At 38.5% G+C, this 12,441-nt stretch overlaps 1 protein-coding gene across 4 annotated transcripts in view; it reads left to right on the top strand.

The window, feature by feature from the left end:
• The window catches only part of EPB41L4A (erythrocyte membrane protein band 4.1 like 4A), a 244,559-nt gene that overhangs the window by 164,987 nt on the left and 67,131 nt on the right, over window positions 1–12,441 (top strand). For all 4 annotated transcript variants that reach the window (XM_058538493.1, XM_058538485.1, XM_058538475.1 and 1 more), the window contains 3 exons: window positions 2,971–3,062; window positions 4,472–4,549; window positions 9,799–9,920. In XM_058538493.1, coding sequence (XP_058394476.1) covers window positions 2,971–3,062; window positions 4,472–4,549; window positions 9,799–9,920 — 292 coding nt within the window. The remainder of the gene's footprint in view (window positions 1–2,970; window positions 3,063–4,471; window positions 4,550–9,798; window positions 9,921–12,441) is intronic.

Genomic DNA, 12,441 nt, shown 5'->3' with positions numbered 1-12,441 from the left:
CAAAAGTAAGCACTGGATGCTTGGAAAAGGTATTTTAGCAGTGGGTTGGAGTGAACTTCTTAAGGGAAGCAGCTGCTCCTGTTTGTATGAATGAATGGAAAGGTGCTAATTGGCCATGTCTGTTTGGAAACGATTTAGTAGGTAGGAGAGTGGTGGAAAGAAAGACATTTGAAATGTTGCATCAGTTAATTCATGCTAGCAGTTACTGTAAGTGGCAAAAATACACAGAATTTATTCAGAATAGCTGGCTCCTTTTTTAGCTGTGTTAACCTTTCTGTTAGTATTTGGATCGTTCTGCTAACAATGGGATAAAACCAGGCAACTGGTCTTCAATTCCTGTATAAATGGAGAGTGAGTTTATACTTGTCATTTGCACATGGCAGAGGTAATTAGGAGGCCTGTGGGAGGCTTTCGTTCCTTTAATATATTTTGTACCCAAGGAAACTTGAGGAAACCCAATTCTGGTGGGATTTTAAATACTTTTTATCCTTTCACTAAGTGGTGGTGGTTTTAAAAAAATGTATTAAAAATTAGATATCCTGAGACTAGGCCTCTATTTGAAAAGCAAAAGAATACAGATGTTTATGTGAAGAATAAAGTGGAAATCAGTCCAAGAAAAGTTTGAGGAGATTTACTTAATTTTATTTTTAAGATTGAGTGCTTTTTTCTTTCTTCTCCACTTTTGGAAATCTAGATTATATGTAATAACTTTTTGAAAATTTGATTTAGATGTGTAAATTCCACCTTATTTGTAGGCACTCTTGCTAAAATGTGTAAGTGTCTGTGTCACAGAGTAGACGTCACCAGCCACCATTTCCTGTCGGTGATAATGCCCAGTGTGTCCGGCCACCATCAGGACTTCAGCTGTTAAAGGGCACAGGGAGTTGGGGCACATATACCGAGGAAGGTGGTAGTGGGGGAGGGAAGGGCAGCCTGTCCTGCACTCGCTTTATTGTAACAGCTATCCTCATAGAATATAATCACAAGCAAAATTATTTTAAAATGAATGATCTGTGCCTTATATTTTTAGTGGGTGTTAAAAATACCCACCTGTTGTGTAAGAAGCTCTTATAGTGGTTGCCTCTGGGAAGGGGAATTGGGGACAGTGGTGGGAGGGAGATTTAATTATTGTTGTTTATCTACTTTGGTAACTTTTGGTGTTTGTACCATGTGTGTATATTACATATTAAAAAAAGAAAAGTAAAAGAAAAGAAAAGAAATCCCCCTCTAAGCATTCCCATCTCCTGACAGGCCGCTTCATTTCCCACCCTGCCCCAAGGATCTCCTGTGATTTCTTCTGTTCTGTGACCCCCCTTCCCCGCCCACCATTTTGCTTTTGAGGGAAATGCTTTCTGAGTTCATTGACTTCTCTTCCTCGTCTTTAGTTATGTAATCCCTGCCCCTTTCGTGAAAGTCACCGAGGATTTCTTATCGTGAAGTGCAGTAACCTCTCTTCAAAGCCCTTTGACCTTTCTGGGTTGCTTGAGACTTGCGCTCTCCTCCCAGCCTCTGACACCATTGCCTCCTGGTCCATTTTGACCTCTCTCACTCCATCTGCATGAGCATCTTCACTGTGATTCCACCTTTACCTGCTCTGTGTGCTCTCCCTGAGCAATCTCATTATACTCTCAGGTGAAGTCATCTGTGCCAGCAGATATGACGTCTCTCCTCAGCTCTACACCTGTGTGTTTACTGGCCCACTGTGTGTTGAGTTTCCAATTCCATAGGCACCTCAAAATCAAAATAGCCTGAACTTATTGTCTGTTGCCTTCCCATCCAAATCCCCAATTTTTTCCACTTGCTGTATGTTAGTACTTAGCAGCACCTAAGCCAGAAACCTGGGAAGCATGCTAAGTTTCTTCCTCCACCTCACAAGGTTTTGGAATTACAGCTTGCCCTGCTGTGACATGCATATATTGGCTCTGTTTTCATCACACCCTTTCATTTTACAAATAAATTCCTAAATTGGGCAGCCTCATTCCAGATGGGCTTGGGAGAAATTTCATGCATATAAATGCTCTGTCCTTGTTAAAAGTGGAGGGGAAAATCATTTCAATTATTCCTCTGCACTGACAATTTTGCATTGATGAATCCATGGAAACCTCATTCAAGGGGCATTACTGCATTTGAGACTTGAGTTTGGTTTTTATTTGAAACTAAATTAGCAGTTATATAAATTCACAGAACTTGTGATTTATTATTTTAGTACTTATATTGTATTTTGCTTGGTTTCCTATTCAGTCACTTAAAAAAAAATAGTATCTTCTGCACAATTAGAATTACCTCTAATATTGCCTGTTACTCATGCATTAACTATAGATAGTTAAGTAAACTACTGGATTAAAATAATAGTTAAAATTTATTGTATACCTATTATATGACACTTTACATATGTCATATCATTTAATTTAATTCACCCAATAACTTGATGTCCAGTGGAGAAACTCAGAATCAGAGACCTTATTTAACTTGCCCAGATTACACTGCTGTGGTGGTTGCTCTTCCCAGTGGCCCCTCTCGAGATTCTTCAGACATCAGTTTAAGTGTGGCCTGTACATCCCTGAAAGTAATACAGTTAAGAACTGGATTTATGGGCTGCTTCTTTTTATTGGGAGTTGACTTCCACACACGGTCAGTATTTTTCCTGTTTTGGTGCCCATTTATGACAGAAGACTTGGCAGTACACTTCAGTGCCATCACCCTGACTATCCCTGGTCATGGGGTGATGTAGGAGCAGGTAATAAATGTGATGGCATTAAGAGTTACACGGAACTTATATTTTGTAATTTTAATTAATTGAAGGTGGTTTTAAGGCAACCTTCCAAAAATAATTACCAAAAGATAATTCTTCTTTGTTTTGTGTGTTAACAATAATCTGTCTGCTTACTTGAGTCTTTGGTACCTAGGGGGTGGCTGTCATCTGAAGAATGTTATAATCAGTAATTCATATTCTCTCTCTTTTTTCCTCAGTGTAATGAAACCTCATTCTTTTTTGAAGCTCGAAGTAAAACTGCTTGCAAGCATCTTTGGAAGTGCAGTGTAGAACATCATACATTTTTTAGGTATGTTAATGTGAAAGTTTTTTTCATTGTCCTAATGAAAATCATATTTGTTTTTATAACAAGAATTCTGTTCAGTCTACAAGTAGAAATTTATAAATGTTTTTCTTTTATTAATTTTTTGTGAACCACCTAATTCTCTGGATCATAGTATACAAACATATATATACATACACACACACATACACATAGATATCTTCTTTGCTTGTACTATAAGAAAGGGTCAAGGACAATTTTTTTGAGTTTATGTAAAAAGTGCAATTTTGACATTGGTGGAAATTAAATGTTCTGCTGTGGACGTATTAAACTTGAAATGCCTGTTAGCCATTTAAGTGGAGTTGTGGAGTAGGCAGTCGGGTGTATAAGGCTCACTGGAAAGACCAAGGTTGTCCATGTAAACTTAATAAGTTTAAGGCAAAGGGGACTGGATGAGGTCACCTATGGAAAAAGTGAAGAGAGAGAAGCATAAAGCCAAGGACTGAGCTGTGGGACCCCCCAGCATTTAGAAGACAGAAAGAGCAGGCTGAGGATTGTGAGGAGTAACCAGTCGAGTGTGTGGGAAGGTGGGAAATGAGAGGAAAATGCCGTGGCGAATACAGAGCTGGCAACTGCGTTACGTGCTCCTGGGAGGTCAAGATAAGATAAGGGTAGAGAATTGACCGTTGGAGTGTGGGGACACTTTTTGTTTGTTTCACATCCTTATGGTGTAAAGATAAAACTAAATTTTATCAGTTAATACATTAAGCCTTACTTTTTGTTTTAAAATTTAAAACTAGATTAATTTTTCCCCTATTTCTATTTGATTTGCATGGTACCATTTCCCCAAATAGCATAATGTTGGAGAAGTATTCTTATAAAATGACCAGTGTCTTTTATATAGTTGTATTAAGTGAGGGATGTGGTCTAGAAAGCCTGAGACATTGTCTCCAGTTCAGAGGGGCTGGGCTGAGGAGCTCCCCAGGGAGGTGTCTGTTGAAAGTACCCTGGATTGGGAGGTACTAGAGTATATTGTATGAAGAAGAGTGAATCACCACATCAGATATGATTAACTGCCGTAAAAACCTTGGCATGTGTAAATCAGCGTAGTGACAAAATTCCCAAGATGATTTAGGTAGAGAAAATAAGTTGATTCACAACTAAAGCTTCCTAGACCAATGATGTATACAATAGTCTTCAGAAAGTATGAGTATTTTGATATTACACATATATAAAATCCTACAGTGTGGTTGTGTTTCAAATATTAGCTTAAAATAACTGAGTATTATTTCTTGCCAATGTGTAAAATAAATAAAATATTTTGACTAGCTGTTAAACACTGTTGCACTATGTTTTCTACACAGCTTTTGAACAAGTGTTGCATAAGTACCTGTATTTATGAGTCTTTTTCTAATTTTCTTTTAAAACTTTATTAGAATGCCAGAAAATGAATCAAATTCATTGTCAAGAAAACTCAGCAAGTTTGGATCCATGAGTTATAAGCACCGGTATAGGTAAATGGCGTTTTTTCCTTTGGGTATGTGTGTATGTGTATGTGTGAGTGAATAAATAAATATTCAACTGTCTACATACATAGATATTAAAATCTATGATTTAATTTTTTCTTATTTTTCCACAGTGCCAATCAATTTCGTAAGCCCAACATTTTTTTAAAAACTTGCATGACAAAAATGACTTTCTAGGTTTAATTATATTTAATGCCTGCATTAGCTATGTTAAGTTTAGGGCTTTTAGAATGTAGCAGAGATTATTATCTTCAGAAATTCATATTGAAACAATTATGACTTATTTCTATTTATGTTGTGATTGTGAAACAAAGTAAGTATTCTGAATAGTAGCTGATTGGTGTTCTTAAGACAGTCAGTTGATCCCCTTTTGTAACACAATGTATAGTTTATATTGTGGCTCAAGTCATGTTTCCTGCACCATGAAACCTACATATAGTAATGCTACCAATTATATCTCAACTTTGTTGAGCAGTTTACTAAGGGCCAGGGATTGTGCTAAATGGTTTCCTCCTGTTACTTCATTGAATCGTCGCAGTCTTTTGAAATAGTACCTTCATTAATATGTGAGGAAACTAAGGCTCAGAGAGTCCAAGTCACTTCTCAAGGTAACCCGGCTAGGAAGCAGTAAAGTGGGATCCACACTCTGGCAGTCTAACTCCAGAACCTCTGCTTTTAACCATTAGGCAAACTGTTAGCCTGTTGCAGAAAAAGCCTGATTGTCTTGCAGCCAGGCAGATGCTTGTGTTTTTTTCTAATACCAGTGTTAAAAATAGGAGGCTTCTATGTTTTGAAAAAGAATTTGTTTTGTTTCAGTTTGTTCTGTTCATGGAGAGAGCCTGTTATATGCCAGGCATGGTACTGGGTTCCCAGAGATACAAAGAGTCAGATCTAACCATCTCTGCCTTGGGAAAGCTACAGTATTATTCAGGCAGTGAGGCAGGCCCTTGTAAAATCAAAGGAGGTACAGAAATGCTGCTCAGGAGGGTGGGACACAGTTTTGTTCCTTCCATTGGTGCCATCACTGAATGAAATGCTTACCTAAGAGACTTAAAAATAAAGCCGAGTCAAGTGTTCACAGGACAATTGTATGCCAGATTTTAATTCCTTACTTCTTTTGTCTTGAATTTTTGAAACCAGAGATAATCAATGAGTGATTAATATTAAATGTTCAGTGCATTCATCTTTGCATGTTATTCACTTGGATATTTGCTCATTTGATGACTTAAAATAAAACTTTAGTGTTACTGTATTATAGATGTTCTTGGTATTTGTATGAAGGTATTCACTGATAACCAAAAATTTAACCTTCGGGTTATCAAAGTTCTACCCTAGACAGTGATATAATTATCAGGAATTTAAGGAAAGAGTATTTACTTTTATATTGAGAAGAACAGTTAATAGTCAGTATTTGGGCTGTTCTTCCAGTTGTGGCATAAAACATTTCTAGGGTTGTAGAGAGAATGTGTAAATTTGTCTCCTTGTCACTGAAATGACGCTAGTGAAAAGACATCTGTCTTAATGTTCATACTATTAAAATTGTAATTATGCTGTTTAACATATGCTGTAGTTTGCTTCCACAAATTTACCCATACCTGATTTCTCAAATTTATTGAAATGCAAATGTTGTGGCTACTGGGAATTACTATTAGAAAGTTATTGGATTTTGCATATTAAATATCATTTCTTCCAAGAAAGTAATTAAAAGTAACCTTTACAGAATTGGAGGCTCTGCTAAATCTGTTATAATTTTGTGGCTGGTGTTAACTACCCAGTAAGTCTTAATGAAACCCAAATCTCCGTGTCTGTATGTCAGAAGCATTAACGTTACACCACCCTTGGAAGAAAGATATTTCATCCCACTGCCCAGAGTGAGGCTTAGGCAGGGATGGGTCTCTGACTGCTGGGTCGTGGGTGGTCACTAGTACTTAGACTGTTAATTGTGAAAAGAGGGAAAACAACCAGCCTTTAACGAATATCGTATGCCTGCCCCTTTCTTGAGACATTCTGGAGATATTGTGGAATGAAAGCCGAGCTCTGGAAAAACAGCCTCCTCCTTCACCCTGGAGGCTTTAGAGCATGGGGGATAAACAAGTGGCTGTGGTGTATGAGTGTGGGTATTTGTGTGTATAATTGTGTATGTGTTTATAATGGTGTGTGTGTGTAGGTGTGTAGGTGATGGAGGAAGGTAGCGTTTTAGTCTTTCCTCTCTTTACTGCATTTTAGAGCTTGCAGAATACCACGGAGATTCCAACATCTTTTAGGAAAACTAGTTGTTACTTAAGAATGGAAAAAGTTAAACATTTTTAGTGAGATGTGACAGCCAATCCTTTCAAAAATTCAAAATTAAATTTGTGGAGGAAAGCCTGAGATGAAATCTGATAATCTAATTCTTTTGTTGTTGTTGTCTTATTATCAGAGACCATTCAGCTGAAATAGAGATTGATTAAATCTTTGATTGATTAAATATTTTGTTAAACACTGCTTTCTTTCTCTGAGCCCCTTAAAAATTAACCTTGCTTTTTACCTTTTGTAAAGTTTTTAGGGGGCTCCTGGTTTTGATGCATGAATGAGTTGTGTAGAAATTATACTCCAGAAATAAGAATTAGGCCTGAGAAACCCCCCTGGGTACCCAGATGACCTTCTTGTATGACTTACATCACACGAGTTTTCCACATTTCTTAAAGAGAGGCCGAGTTCTCATGAGAACCCCCTTTGTGTCAGGTGCTTTTACGTGTGTTACTTTGTTTAATCTGCTCAATGACCTGCCAAAGGAGGTATCATGACCTCATTTATACAGATGAGAAATATGAGCCCCGAACAGTAAGGTAACTGAAAAAAGACTCTTAACCTCTGAGTAACTGAATTAAAGACCCTGAAGTAAAATGGCAAAGCTGGCATTTGAACCCAGGTGTTTCCACTCTTGTCCTCTTCTGTCTCCCCCACTGATTGCCCATGGTGCCCTCACTGTGGGGCTGAAGGGCTACTGGCAGTGCCACTCCGCATAGAATGGGAGCGTGTGCGCCAGAGTGTGAGGAGACAGGGAAGTGGGTGATCCTGGGAATAAGGCTCTAACCTGTCACTATGAAGAGCCACCGGACAGCGTAGGACTTCTCATACTTCACACTGTAAATCTCTATGGTAGTCTATGGTAGTTTCTGCTGCAAGGAAATAGTAAGAATACTGTACAAGAATATTCTGCTAGGAAATAGTGAGAACAAGTAGAAATATATTATAAATGAGGAAAATGAGGCTCCAGGAGATTTTTTAAAAAATAATCTGCTGAAGACCTCACAGTTATAGCAAAGCTGTGTTTTAAACTGGGTTTGCAACTTCAAGCCCAGTGGCTAAGTGTTCTGTCCCTTCTCCCACACTGCCAGGCTGTGCCCTACTGACCAGCCGGAAGTCAGAAAGCTTGTTCTAGTCCTGGGTCCCACACAGCCTGGGGCAGATCAGTTAATGTTTCTGGGCCTTAGTTTTATTAATCTTGTGATATAATTTTCTCATTTCTCCTTTATTCCTGAGAGAGAAACTATGAGGAAAAATTGAGTAATAAAGTAAAATCTCATTATAAAATACTTCAGTGGTCCACATATTGGGTTATACTTTTAGGGCAAATATTTTTCCTCTCTGTAATGAGGTACACAGTACCCAAGTCTTTCTGATAACAGAGAAAGTTGATTATAGTCTTATCTCATACTCCAAACCATTTATAATAATGGAATTTTGCTCTCTAAATGGAATTCTTTTTTAGCTTTTCAGGAGAGAGATGTTGCTATATGTGTTACCTTATGTGCTGCCTTTAAAAAAAAAATAGGGCCGGCCCTGTGGCTTAGCGGTTGAGTGCGCGCGCTCCGCTGCTGGCGGCCCCGGTTCGGATCCCGGGCGCGCACCGACACACCACTTCTCCGGTCATGCTGAGGCCGAGTCCCACATACAGTAACTAGAAGGATGTGCAGCTGTGACGTACAGCTATCTACTGGGGCTTTCGGGGGGGAAAAATAAATAAATAAAATCTTTATAAATAAATAAATAAATTAATTAATTAATTTCAAGCAAAAGAAAACCTATCATAATTTGCTCCCCTCCCCTCCCCATCCCTCCTCCTGGTTCCTGTGATCTGTTGAACATGAAGAGCACTCATGGATGGAACCTGGCATCTTAATTCATAGTAGCTCATTTCAGGTGATATCCCCAGTTAGCTTGATGAGAAACCACTTTTTTGAGTGTTTCAAGCATCTTTTTATTTCTAATGAAGATAGATGGAGTAGTAAGGAGGGAAAACATTCACAGAAGTGTGTAGGAGGTTAATTTTGCTTTATGAGTCTCAATTTCTTTCAGAAGAGATTCACCAAAATTTATCCTGTAAATGTGGGATGAATAGGATTTGGGGCCATTAAAAGACTATTTTCTTCCCATAGATGGCTCTTCTTGTGGTGAATCAAACTAGACATACAGAAATGCATTTTTCCTGTACCTACATGGTGTTTTCCTGTGTGAAAGCTGGGGTCATTCATTGGCTCAAATCCAGCAGCTGTGAGATAAATTTTTAGTAGGATGGATGTTCACTGAAATCCAGCAAATGAAGTTACACAATTCCTTGAGAAGATTAGTCCCTCCCCTGGGACAGCTCGCCCTCTTGAATCCTCAGACTCTGTAGAGAAGCAACCCATGTGTGAGGCTTTAGGCCTTCTTTAAATCTTCTGGGGCACTTGATCATGTGAGGTGGGCATAATAAGTGGTTGGTTGTGCCACAGCAGGGTTCAGAGTAAAGTCACATCTAGTGGTCCTGTGGGGGATGCTTTACAACTTGCTGTGTAAGTACAACACAGGGACATGTTGATTTATATAGAATCATTGTCCTTGTGCCATTTAGCCCAACATAATTTCTTTATTATTTAGTTAGAGCTGGAAGACCATCAGCATCCTCTATTTTTAGCCCATTATTCTACTTCAATCTAAACGTAACTCCTCCTTTAATAAACCCTTTTTCTCTATTTCTTCTCCTGAAAGATCTTCCTTCTATCTAACCTAAATCTTCCCTGTTAGAATTTAACACTACTTCCTTGGTTAATATTGCCGTGAGAATCAATTGAAAACCCATGTATACTCACAGCCTGAGTGAGTCTGTGTGTTTTTTCTTCTCTCCATACTTTGCAGATATTCTGCATGAGCCATTGTTTAATTTGGTGGCTGTGTGGTTTTACCTGTGTTAATCAAAATGTTGTATTTTCAAGTGGCAGGACAGCATTGCAAATGAGTCGAGATCTTTCTATTCAGCTTCCCCGGCCAGATCAGAATGTGGCAAGAAGTCGAAGCAAGACTTACCCTAAGAGAATAGCACAAACACAGCCAGCTGGTAAGTCACGGAGCCCCCCAGGTCATCAGTGTAAACTTGTGTTTCCTTTAGGCTGGTGGTGCAAGATATGCTCAGGTGGTGACTAAAGCTCTATAGTTTTTTTATTGTTAATACTAGAATTTTTAATTTGACCCTGAAAATGTCCAAGTAATCAGAAATTATTAGTAAGTAGACAAGTAATCAACTTGAATTACCATAACCTGCTTAATGGCTATGCTTTCTTTTTGAAGGGATTAAATAAAATCTCAACTGAGTAATTTTTTAGTTTGGTGTATCTGATTGGAATTGAAACAACCTTTTAGCAAAAGTCTTAAAAAAAAAAAAAAAAAAAAGCAACACTGTTGACCTAACTTAATCTGTACAGAATTCGGTTGGTTTTTTGTTATTGTTGGTCTCTCTGTGAAATATATATATATAGAAAAGTACATAAAATATATATACATACATACATATGCACATACACATATGAACGTATATTTCTATATATAAATATATGTATACACCCACACAATTTAACATGGACTGCAGCCCAGAAGTCCCTCCTATTTGCCTGATCACATCTTCACCATCTCCTCCCTCCCCAACACCCCCATCTGACTTTGTGATAATTATTTCCTTACTTTTCATTATAATTTTACTATTTATGTAGCCTTCGCTGAACAAACTAGTTTATTTTGCCTGTTTTTAACGAGATATGAATGAATCATGGTATGTTCTTCTGTGTCTTGCTTCTTTACATCAATGTTATATGTAGTGTGTGGTAAAGTGCATTCATTTTTCTTGCTGTGAGTATTCTATTGTATGGTAGTTTCTTTATCCATTCTGCTGTTAATGGACATTTGATTAGTCAGACTCCCCCCCGCCCCCCAAAGCCCCAGTAGATAGTCGTACGTCATAGCTGCACATCCTTCTAGTTGCTGTATGTGGGACGCGGCCTCAGCATGGCCGGAGAAGCGGCACGTTGGTGTGTGCCCGGGATCCGAACCCAGGCCACCAGTAGCAGAGCGCGCGCACGCAACCCCTAAGCCATGGGGCCAGCCCAGACTTTTTGTTTTTAATGCAGACTGCTTTTTTCATAAAACCTAATCAATCAGTTTTAATCCATGTTCAGTGCTCAGAGCTCACAAGATTAGACTTTGAATATTACTTAGAATATTACTGACTTTAATTTGTGGCTTGTTTATAGCTCACCCTTGTCTAACATGCTCCACAGATTTTTCACATATGATATCTCACTTGAGCCTCACAATAACTCTGTGAGGTAGGACACAGCAGAGGATGTTCCCATTTTACAGATGAGGAAAACATGGTCCCAGCAGCTAGACAGGAGTGGGGCTGGGATGAGAACCCAGATCTCTTGGGTCTTTCTGCCATATTGTGTGAAGTGAATGGAATTTTTAATAACAATAATTAACATCTGAACATTGCATGAGAATTGACATAGCCTTATGACATCCATTGTTTCATTTAATCCTCATGCCAAGCCTATGAAGAAGGTGTTTGAGTTTGCTCCGCTGCTGCTGTCTGTGAGAATGTCACCTGGCCAACTGTTCCTAAAGTCAAATTAAATCTGATTGTCAGTCCCCCCTCCACTGGGCTGGGAGGAAATTAAATTCTTTCTGATGGTTCTACAGTGACAAAAATAGACATGATTTAATTTTGCAATAGATTACCTTGCCACATAAGTATATCGTTATTCCCATTTGGCTGATGAGGAAACTAAGATTTAAAAAGGTAATTTGGCCAAGATTACATAATAGGTAGGTGGCTATGGACAAAAAGTCTAGCCTTAATATGTAATATCTTTATCTTATTATTCTTTATTTGTCTTTGTGTTCGAGCAGTCTTAAATCCCATTTGGATCAAGTATAGTGTTGTATAATTAATAAGCAAACTTTCAAATCCTATGCTATTTCTGAAACGCCATGCCTCATGAAATTATTCTGAGACCAGCTGAGAATATCAAAGGCATTCCTTTCTTCAACATTTCGTTCCACTTGAGATGTGGGAATCACACATGCTTTTTATACAACCTACTCAGGTTGCTCCTTTTCTTCATATGCTCTTATAAAAATATCTGCTTCTGTAACACTGTGTCTGTCTGTCTGTCTGTCTCTCTTGCTCTCTCTCCTTGGAAGCCCAAATTCTAGAAGCTGATTAATTTAGGGACAAGGGGTTTTGTTTTTGTCTCTCTCTTGGTTTATGCAGAGCCAGCCAAATGCAGTTTTCACAGAGCAACATGGGACTGTTTGGAGCCTTCGTGTCCACCCCCACCCACACACCCTTCGTGTTGTATTAAAACACACTCCCTCTTCCTTCCGTAGGGGATGAGGATGTGGCTAATGCACAGCCCAGGCTCCTCGAGGACAGCCTCTCAGCATCAGGGGGATCTTTTAAAAATGTAGTACGTTATGCTTTTATTGGTTTAGAAAATTTAGGAAACTTAGAATCTTCCCTCCCAAAAAGAAAAATAATCTTTCATATTCTATTCTGTTCTCCAGTACTAACACTATTAAATAGC

This window comes from Diceros bicornis, chromosome 1 (assembly GCF_020826845.1).
Source record: "Diceros bicornis minor isolate mBicDic1 chromosome 1, mDicBic1.mat.cur, whole genome shotgun sequence".
Lineage (NCBI taxonomy): Eukaryota > Metazoa > Chordata > Mammalia > Perissodactyla > Rhinocerotidae > Diceros > Diceros bicornis.
The sequence above is the reverse complement of the archived record's forward strand: the minus strand, read 5'-3'. Positions and strand labels throughout refer to the sequence as shown.